Raw genomic sequence first — 11,628 nt, forward strand, 5'->3', positions numbered from 1 at the left:
ATATGTACCTAAAACAAAGTTACTGGTGCTGGGTATGGCGGTACAGCCCTTTTATCTCAGCACTTGAAAGGCAGAAGCAGGCAGATCTGAGTTTAAGACAAGCCAAAGCTACCTAAAAACAAAACAAACTAAAAAAACCCCAACCAAAACCAGAGCTAGGAGTCTTTACTTCTTTACTTCCTTTAAGATGCAAAAGAGCATGCTTGACTGCACCTGGGAAGGTGAGATTCCGGCTGACTTCAAGGATGGCTTGATTGGCAAGAATACTTACTGCTCAAGTGTGAGGACCTTAGTTGGGATTCCCAGAACACATGTGAAAAGCTGAGCACAGGTGTGTGTGCCTGCAACCCTATGCTGTGGGGGTTAGAGTTGGAAGAACCCAGGCTTGCTAGCCAGACAGTCTAGCTAGGAAAAAAGCAAAACAAACAAAAAAACAAAAGCTGGTAAGATCGAGTTCAGTGAGAGACCTTGTCTCAAGAGAATAAGGTGGAGATTGATAGAGGAAATACCAGATGCTCTCCCCAAATATGAGCATAGGCAGCTACATACATGCAGATATCCCCCACACACATATCCCCCCCCACACACACATTCTTTAATTTTCTAAATTCTCTTTAAATCTCGAGTCTCCTCCTTCCCTTAAGAAAAGCCACCTGTGGCACTACTGATTATAAAAATAAACGTCATGTTTAGCATTCAGCCATCCTTCTAAATGATCACTCATTAATGAATAATAAATCACTGTCAGCAGAATCTAACACTAAATCCCCATTAAAATAATCCTGAAGTCATGAGATTACTAAAGCACACCTTTATTTTTCAATTGAACATTAACAGCTAGAGGTGTTCTTTTTTTCACATTTGTACTTGAACAACTACTCAGTCAAAATAAAATATAGCCAACAAAATATGTGTAACAGTGTTTCACATAACATAAATTGATGTTAAGACTAAAAGTTTCAATATAAACCAACATTTTTATCCTGTTCAATGTTGCTATGTGTAGAATGGCAGGAATTCTAATTTTCACTGAAATTAAGACAAGCAAACAAGGCTTTTCAAACACACAGCAAGCTGCAGTGACGTGTGCACAGTGATCATTTCAAATAGTCCAGTGTTGACCAAATTCAAGTTTATGTGTTTTAAATTTTCACTGTTAGCTTCTTTGCATCTTAATCTGAGACCAAACCATATGGAGATATTTTTGTGCAACTGGGAGAAAAGGTAGTCTACAATATTAAGGAATTAAATCCATTCTGCAATTAGTTCAGTACAAAACATGAATTGGAAACAGAAATGAAAGATATTTTAATAAGGAAATAAACTAGACCTTTAACCAAACAAACTTCTCACTACATATTTACATATAGCACCTATTACAAGAAAAGAAAGTTCCCAAATTAAAATATCCTCTACATAGAAATAATTTAAAAACTACTGTTTAAAAATAGTTCTGATAAGGATAAGCTATCAGTCCTAAAGTTAAACCTACACTAGCCTTTCTATTTGAAAAGCTCACAGCATAGTTTATAATTGGTGTGTTCTGATGCTGAAGAGCACTGGGATAGACAACTTTCATTTTGTATAGCAGATATACTGTACCGACAGAATATGAAAACAGCTTAATATAAACTGTTATAGCATCATACTTGTGGTGCAGTATCTATTTAACCTCGAGGTACTACACTGAAACAAACAGATTTCCCAGTATTCATGTGATGTTCACAAAATGCAGAGCACAAAAACAATTTTAGTAAACCAAGCTTGGCTGATACTAGCTGAGAGAACTGAGTCCAGCAAGAGTCAGCTGGGAAGCCTCTATTGTTATTATACAAGTTACAGAAAAACAGCAGAGCTAAAGTCACATGTTATCTCTTAAATATCAACGAACGCTATTAAGAGATCATTATAAAGCGTTTAAACTTGGGGCCAATCTAATAAACTCTAATACTAATCAACTGTTTTTCTGTATTTACAAAACTCCTAGGATAGATATTTTTAATGCATAAATTAAGTCAGTAGTAAGCATAAAATAAAGTGCTATTTGAAATTAATTCTAGCACTGAAATATGACCCACTCTACAGGACTGAGGAATGAAGAATCTTACTAACTCACTGAAGGATTGGGAAAGATGAATTCAGAGAATCACAGAATTGGGCTGAAACTTCCTTTCCCAGGAAGGCAAATAACTAGAATACTATATGAGCAGAAAACAAATATTAAAAAAAAAAAAAAAAAAGGTAAACTAGGCCTTATTGTGACTACAATGGATATGATAACATATAGTTGATATAATATAGATCTAGGGAAACCGGGAAGCAGCAACTATTTGGGCCAAATGTTGAAGAAAGCTATCTTCTTCATGATCCTTGGCAGTAACTTTATGTAACAATGAAACTTCTAAGTCATCAGTTATTTAGCAGTGCTGGGTAGAGGAAATCTGACACTAACCCTGGGTCACTTTTTGGTTGTTCAGGCTACATCGTGATGAGTTAAAATTAGTATGGAAGGCTAGAAAATTTGTCAAAACAATGAATTCCCAATTTCATCAAGTTTAATACTTGATAAGTGCTAGATTTAAAGGAGCTCTTGAACAAATTAGTCATGCCTATAGGCATTGGTTTCAAGTGAAGGGTTCTCATCCAGCTGGATAAACTTGTAAGCATACAAGCCACCACGTTCTAAGTCACAGGAATAGGGCCCAGTAGTATTCTATGCACATCACTGAAGGGAAAGAGGGAAACTCCTTAGCATGGACAGAGGCCTTTGCAGTGTTACTGCACTGGCCCTCAGGCATGGGTTTCTGGCTTCATATCTCATGCTGCTGTCCCCACTGGTGGCTGCGACACTGACAGAACTTGGGAACTTACTTTCCTCCATGGTAGACGCACGCAGCAGCACACACAGCCTAACACACAGTCTTCTACACCCCACAAGTGTATAATTCAAATATTTTACACTCAAAATAGTATATACAATTTTGAAGAAAATTTTCTAGAGCCAAAAGAAAGCAATGTGAAAACGAATATACACTATATCTGAAATATGCTTTGAAATGCAATTCCATTTCTTCCAACATTGCATTTTACATAATGACTTGTAATACTCTTCAATCCTTTGCAGATCTCTCTTTTTAACAAACACATACAATCAAGTAATAACTAACATTTGAAAGATACATTCATTTTCTTTACAGCATGAAAGACATACAAATATTGTTTTATCCCTTTTAAGCGATGAAATAAAGTTAACAGTTTTAACTTTCTGCTCATAGAAAAATATTTTCTGTATATCATTTACATTATAATAGGAAAACTCTACAGTATTTAATTAAAACTTCTATGACTTTAACAAGGCTTTCTTTTTCATCCTTATACTGAAAATTTTACAAGGCTCCAGGAAGTTAAATGTTTGAACTCTTCCTTAACAGTGTAGTTTTAAACTTGCAATATTGCTAATCACTTTCAGCAAATTAAAAGTACACTGGCTTACTTGTTTATGTACTGAACCACACCTAGCCAATATAGATGCACTGCTGTCATGCAGCTATGACTAATGGCTACCTATTTAGCTTTGAAGGACTAAAAAAGATAAACAATGACTTAAGAAATCAACAGTATACTATAGTAGAAAAACGTAAAATAAGTAGCAGCAAATTTATATATGAAAACAGAAAGTAACTTTATGGCATCTACCAAAACAATTCAATAAGGCATAAAAATAAAATAATTATGGGCTGAAATACATGGCATGTTGTTTCTGTTAACAGAGAGAAGTTTATTATAGTAACTGCTAAGAGTAAATGAAATCCATGCAAACTAAGAATTTTGGTAAGAAACAGAACCCCAAACATAATTTTGGGATTGACTTCTTGTACTCTTAAAATTGATGAAATTATCTATTAGCAAATGAGCCCTCAAAATGTTTTAGAATTATGTAAATATCTTTGCATGTATATAATAATTCTCAAGGAATTTCATAAAAGTTGTTACAATTGCTGATCACACTGAGATCTGTCAACAAATCAGTAATCCTAATATTTGATAAACTCAATCCACTGAATTGTAATAACACATTGTTTTACTTGGAGGAAGCACCACAAATGGATCCAGGAATGGCAGTTGGATGGTTGGTGCAAATGTGAGATGTGAGCAAGATTAACACGAAGTGCTTGCTTTGTGGATGCAGCACCTTGTATGAAAGCAGACTGTGGGGTCATTTAGGTATGATTTGCTATATTACTGAGATGTTTATTCCAGCAAATATTTATCATCATATATTTACTATAAATGACTTAAATACAAGTTCATCAGAACTACAAAGTAAGTACAATAAAAAGCCTGTAAACATGTCCCACATTGTTGTAATATAAACAACTTACACGAATTCAAAACTACTTTGGCAACTTTACCATCAGAATATTTTAAATATTCAAAACACAGACATTATATAGCGTATTGCTATAAGTTCATGTTTCCGTCTCTCTTCTTGATATTCAAGCCATACTTCAATTTTATCACATGTTCACATTATGAATATAAATTATTTTGTAAGCAGATATAAGTTCTACATCTCAGTTCTATGTCTTAAGTGCTTTAAAAATGCTTTCCTATTTGTAGCTCAGTTTTCCTACTGCATGTGCATCGACCTAAATACTTCACAACAACTCATCTGTCAGGAAAGCACTAGCAAACTGAGTCCAAGTCCTAATTGGCCTCACTTTTGACGTCTACTTTCAAACTTCTAAGGTGTCAACGTTTCAAAGTGACAAAACTAAGCGTGCTTCCTAAGTAGAAACAGATAAAATTTACAAGCATTCATCATATTCACAATATGCGAAGTTATAGTCTAATACAGAGACACTAAATTAAGAATTAGAAAACTTGAAGATGACCAGATTCTGATAAACTAATTGCTGGGCATCTGGTCCTTCTTATAATAATAACGATGTAGAGATTGGACAAAATCTTTCAAATTCTTAGCTTTCAAGCTGTAGTACTACTTCTAGTGAGACAAGAGATTTTTTTTTTTTTTTTTTTTTTTTTTGCTCAAACAACTAATTACACTTGGTTAGAGCTATCAAGAGATATAAAGCCCCATGATTAAAAGTCCATATAGTCTTTGGACATGTCTCTGAAGCACACATGCAAACCAATGCACCGATGTTTCTCTATGAAGGCACGTACAGTAGTACCCCAAACCTTCAAGTAACTGTCCTAACAGTTTAGCATAACTGCATTTGAGTCAATTTTCACACAATGTTACCTTTATTCTTAAGTTAAAATGATCAATCATTGCCCTTTTCCAGTTACTTGACCCAGCAAGTTACACAAAAGCTTTTCTTGGGCTGTTTATTCTGCCTCACTTTTGAATAAACAGATCAGTTTAACAAATACAACTTAATTCTTTGGGTGAAGGCAAAGTCTATTCCAAAATATTACTAACAAGCATCCAGGCGGTACTGATGGAAACCAGATGCTCACAGAAAAACCATCTGAACTCAGAGAGGGAAGTTTTTCACATTTACCTTTAACATGTACAAAAGCCCCTGATTCACCACTACTGATTTTTTTTTTCACTTGTCAGAATAAATGCATTCTTTCTTGAGTTTGTGGGGGTGTGGGTGTAAGGGTGGCTAGTGAAATGGAAAAGTAGTTTAATTTAATAAATTTGTTTTTTGTTACACAATATTACATTGATGTGTATGCAGTATACCACTACCTGGCTATGAAAACTAGCACTGTTTCTAGAAATATATTTAAATTAATAAGCTGATTAAATGCTTAGGTGTAAAGGACAGTGTTGTATGTTAGATAACTAGGAAAGTTTAATTAGCATGTCCATAATAACAATTTATCCTTTTTAGCTTAAGATCCTAATGAATGTTCTAAAAGAGCTGTTTTCACATGTGAAATATTCCTGGAGCATAGTTTTCAGATAATAAATTGCAATGAGAAATTTAAATTTAGTTCTACACTTGTCACTTAAAAACAAGCACTGATGATTTAAAAAGCAACAATGCTCACTGCCAACATCAGTACTAACTACAGAGGTATAAACAAAGCTTTACATTAAAAAGCAAGTGAATCATGACATTGCCTCGTAACTTCTACACAGTTTTTCTCTTTTTGTCTATGGTTGCCACATTCTATCCACATGGCGAGGACAGATTTAAAATTTAGGCTAAAATCCACCAATAGAATAACTCTATAATGTATAGATCTCCAACTTGGTTTCCTTTTTTAACTTGCAATGATATCCTACCAACCTATATTACATTTGCCTCTGGGTAGAGAATGGAATGTTTGAGTGAAACTATAGTTCACTAGCCAGCTTAAATTACTGTCTTACATGTCAAATCAGAATAGAACTTCTATTTGACATAAAGATTATATTTATTTTTCTCTTTAAAAAATAAGACAATAAATATTTATAAGTGACAACTTATTTGGTACCCTGGCCACTAATGTTTAGGAGCTTAACTTCTGAATTTTACTATTATAGATTCTGAATATGTTAAACAGTAATTTAGATTTTAGTAAAGATTTTTAAATGTATGCAATCCCCCCACCCCACTAAAGAGCATTCCAAAATATCTACCATTGGAACCTATGTTTTATCAAGACTACAGAAATAATATGAAATCACTAGCAAATATATGTATTTTAACCATATCCATATAAAATAACATTTGAGTAGCTGAACAAATGCTTACATTAAATTGGGCAATTTTAAAGATGTCTTCATAGACTTACAAACAAATGAAGCTGACAAGAAAAATAAACACATCTGTAATGCCTATCATTTAATGGGCATCTATAAACCAGATAATGTAATTGTATAAAAATGACAAGAAAACTGGCATTTTACTATTATGGGGTCACATTTAGTAAAAGCTAATAGTACTTAATTCCTTATCTGAAGAATCCCAATGAAAAGACCAGTGTGAAGACAGCCCAATATGAACTGGAATGAGTGCTGGAGGGCAACACTTCAATTATAGATTACATATATATCTCCAACTAATTAACTTTGTAACTGTAACTTAGAGTGTCAATATGTTTATCTCTAGTGTACATGTTAAACATCACTTTTTAAGTTAGGGATAAAGTAAATATAAAATTTGAAGAATAAATCATCTTTTAAAGTTAAGCTGCTGAACTTTAACCCCTGTCCCTCAGTAAAGGAATGTACAGATTGTGAACAATTCTATAGCAGCAGATGCACTCTCAGCAGAATACAGATATCTTGGCTTTTATGGCAAAGTACAAGCAAGCACTGAGTAAGAAACAGAAATTTCCTTACCCCTCTCTGTCTGTATAACTCTCAACATAAGAAGTTTTTTTTTTTTTACATTGTGAACTTATTAAAAATTCATAAAACTATAAGAATGTACAGTATACATACATACCTTCTATGGGGTCAAATGAGTGCCTTTTCATTAGACAAAGATATCTCAAGGCACTTAAGGGGTTAAGACACAATGCATGCATTCCTTTACATCAAGAATGTGAAATCACATGATTTGGAATAAGCCAACCTTATGATAAATATAAGTCACATTATTAAACCCAAGAAAATCTGTAGATTCATAGTTATAATTTCTGTAAGATGCTGGTAAATGGACACTGTGCAGCATTTCCGGGGAACAGCAAGTTCCACTTCTCTTCTCAACAGCAGGTCCCGACTGGGATGTCAGGGAGATGTGCTGCATCCACAGGCAGTGCACTGGCTAATGTTGAGAATGGTATTGCTAACGCTTGAAAAAGAAAATCTGCTCATCAGCAGAGTAAGTACACGAACCACTGGGAAAGACCAGAGCAGACTCCTCATGTTTACTTCTTTTTGCTTTCAAGGTACAAGTTTTTGCTTTCAAGAGATGAGAATGCTGAGCCTTGTCTGTGGCAATTCTACAAGAGGGGACTACATGGCACCACCTCAAAATTCCATAACCCTGAACATATTCAGTTTCCACTATTTGTTCAGAGCAAAGCACAAAACAGTTAAACAAATGAGTTATAGGTTTTAAGTGACTTTTTAAAACATAAAGTGCAATAGTGCTGAAGTTTTCGAAGTTTTTCTGAGTTCTTCACTTTTTTGTATGAGGCCATTTCCTGCAAGCAGTATTATGGCACAGTGAATTTAACAAAAGACATTTTTCCAATACTTAGCCCAACCTTTTTGTTTTCTTATTTATTTGATGATGTTGTTAAGGGTTTAACAAAACCTTCTTCATAAACTTTCAATATAGCTTCACATACAAATCTGTATTGACTCTGAAAAACAAAAATAGAAAAAACAGAATCACTAGATAATCCAGAAAACCAAAAACATCTCACTTGTCTTGTTTGTGAAGAAAAAAAAAAACAAAAAAAAAAAAACCAAAACCTGAAAAGTAAAACAGCACAGAGATACTTTTTTTTTACCAACAGAAGGGGGGGGGAGGGAGAAGCTCACATAATACTTTGTTGGCAAAACTCAAGACACTGCTGGTAGGAATGTTAAAATAGTCAAACTATAAAGAAAAAATTTAAAGTACCTAATAAAGTGGTATTATTTTACCTTTGGACCAAGCAATCTCACATCCAAGAAACTTATTTCAAAAGATAAACTAGAAAAGAAACTGAATAAAGATGAATATATGTATATATTATATTCACTTCTTGTAACATTTAAGTTGACATCAATTTGCTATACAAATAAAGCTGGTCTTAAATGGACAGAGATCCTCCTGTCACTGAGTACTGAGTGCTAAGATTAAAGACATGTATACCATAAGTATCAGAATATTCTGCTAAGTGAAAACAAGCAAAGTATTTCGGGCAGAGTGGCTTACACATATATTAACACTTGGAAGACTGAAGAAAGAGTTCCATAAATTAAAGTCTAGCATAAGCTACATAATGAATACCAAACCTGCCTGTTTCAAGAAGATAAGGCAATATAAAAACATCCCTGGACCCCCCAAAAAAGACAGGCAAGGAGGGGGTGGGGGATGGCTCATCAGGTGAGAGTACTTGCTGAACAAGCCTGACAACTTGGATTCATAGCTCCATCACCCATGTTTAAAACAAAAATAAAAACCTGGGCATTTCTGGGTATGTTGTACACCCAACAGTGTGTCAGGGAAGGAACAGGATATCATTAGGATTTACTGGCTGCTAACTCAGTTCCGGGTACAGTAAAAGACCCTTTCTCAAGAGAATCAAGTAGAGAGTGACACACACACACACACACCCCAAACAAACAAACAAACAAACAAAACAAAACAAAACAACCTGTATCTTCCTTTTGCCTCCATATACATACTTGCACATTTAATCTCTGTCTTTGTCTGTCTGTCTCTCTGTCACATAAAAATATTAAAAGGCGGGGGATAAGAAGTTTGTATAACATTTATAAAAAGAAAATTTTAAGTATATATTTAAATTTTACTGTTTATTTTTATTTGTTTGGTTTTTCAAGACTAGGCTTCTCTGTGTAGCCTTGGCTGTCCTGGAATTCACTCCGTAGACCAAGTTGGCCTTGAACTCAGAGATCCCTCTGGCCTCTGCCTCTGAGTGCTGGAATTAAAGGTATGCACCACCACCACATTGCTAGTGTAACCTTAAAGGAAGAAAATGGTAACTCTTTAAAGTATTTTTATGAAAGAATGGAGGGAAAAAGGAGCAGAGACGAACAGAGATCAGACTCCATCAAATAAACCTTTCTTCTTTTCTTCTTCTTCTGCTACTTTTTTCTAAAAATTTATTTTTATTTTTTATTTTTCTGTGCATTGTTGTTGTCTGTGTGAGGGTGTTATACCCCAGGAATTGGAATTGTAAATTTGTGAGCTGCCATGTGGGTTCTGGGAGTTGAACCTCGGTCCTTTAGAAGAGCAGCCATTGCTCTTTAACCACTGAGTCATCTCTCATTCTCTATCTTTCTTCTTTTATAGATTTAAAATATAAAACTTAACAATATCTTAAAACAAATCAACATGCGTGTATCTATCTGATAGCATAACCACACCAATCAGTTACTTGCATGGATTTTAAGACAATAATTGACTATATTTGGAGTCACATTCAAAGCTCAAAGAGAACTGTGGGAACCCAAGAACGCTTCATAATCATACTGTAAATGCAGTGCCAGCATTGCCATTTTGAAACTATGATAGGCAATGTGTGATAAAACAGAAGAGTACTTTTAATATTCTTAGTTTCTTTTACTGCTGTCCTAGAGAGCATGTATTCTCGTTAAACAAGAGAAAAAGACAAAGAAAGTTAAGTAAAAAACAAAACAAAACACCATGACCCAATTCACATTACAAGTCTATGTTCCTAGCTCTGACAATTTAGAGAAACTTATCACCAATAACAATACTCCTCCACTAGAAATCAGAAAGTAGCATCTAAAATAACAGAACCAAGAATTACTGGAGAAATTACTGTTTCCAAATCTGAGGCATAAAATGCAAAGCTAGGCTTAGCAATATCTTTTACTAGCAAGGAAGTTAATGAAGTTATCAAGGACCTAGGAAAAGAACTTAGGAACCGAGGTTCCTGTTGGCCAAAATATAGGATAAATATGTACATCATAAAGAAAAAAATAACTAGAATAGGCTTAACACACATAAAATATGTCTAGATTCGCATTTATTTTTTCAGGACAGGGTCTCAATATATAGCTCCAGCTGTCCTGGAACTCACTATGTAGACCAAGCTGTAATTGAACTCATAGAGAGAACTACCTGCCTCTGCCTCGAGAGTGCTCAGATTAAAGGTGTGCACGATTACAACCAGCTCGATTCACGATTTTTAAATAGTATCAAACCAAACAAATGTCAGTTGTTAGCACTGAAGAAAGCTAGTAAACCAACAGTGAAAATCTGAGCTAGGGTGCAGATGCTCTATGACAAAGCAGTTGTCAGCATGTGTGAGACCCTGGATTCCATGTCAGTACTGTAAAACACAATAAAAAATAAAACAGCACTTGTAAATCAAGGGAAAGATCTAATATTTATCTTTAAAGAATCATTCTAGGAACTGGAGAAACGGCTCAGTAGTTAAGAGCACTAGCAGTTTTTCTAGAGGATCTGGGTTTGAATCTGAGCACCCACAAAGAGGCTCACAGCCGTCTCTAACTCCAGTTCTAGAGAATCTGATTCTTCTTCTGGCCTCTGAGGGTACCAGTCATACACATGATGTACACACATATATGCAGATAAAATACTAATACACAAAAATAAAAATAAATAAATCTGAAAAATATCATTCTGCTTAATAAATGAAGTGGCCTTAAAAAAATCATTCCAGTTAATAAATGAAATGGCCTAACCCACTGTGAATGATGCCATTCCTAGGCAAGTAGGCCTGATCTATATAACAATGGAAGCTGAATATGGATTTGAGAGCAACCTAGTAAATGGTAAAATCAAACAAAATACCATCACTCTACAAATCCGATGAATAATGGACAGAGGTACTGATCAACCAAAGATGCTAACATCACAAAAAGAAAGATAATCAAACACCATGTGCTTCTTGAAGAAAGCAATTTTCTCTTTCTTTCTTTCTCTTTCTTTCTTTCTTTCTTTCTTTCTTTCTTTCTTTCTTTCTTTCTTTCTTTCTTTCTTTCTTTCTTTC

At 34.5% G+C, this 11,628-nt stretch overlaps 1 protein-coding gene across 3 annotated transcripts in view; it reads right to left on the reverse strand.

Annotated features, from left to right (window-relative positions):
* Positions 1-791: 791 nt before the first annotated feature.
* Ptpn4 (protein tyrosine phosphatase non-receptor type 4) overlaps positions 792-11,628 on the reverse strand; it is a 154,818-nt gene continuing 143,981 nt past the window's right edge. For all 3 annotated transcript variants that reach the window (XM_055601678.1, XM_055601661.1, XM_055601669.1), the window contains one exon: positions 792-8,277. In XM_055601678.1, the coding sequence (XP_055457653.1) occupies positions 8,191-8,277 (87 nt within the window). In that variant the 3' untranslated portion in view covers positions 792-8,190. The remainder of the gene's footprint in view (positions 8,278-11,628) is intronic.

The sequence above is a fragment of the Psammomys obesus genome, unplaced genomic scaffold, assembly GCF_907164565.1.
Source record: "Psammomys obesus unplaced genomic scaffold, mPsaObe1.curated_primary_1811, whole genome shotgun sequence".
In the NCBI taxonomy this organism is placed as follows: domain Eukaryota; kingdom Metazoa; phylum Chordata; class Mammalia; order Rodentia; family Muridae; genus Psammomys; species Psammomys obesus.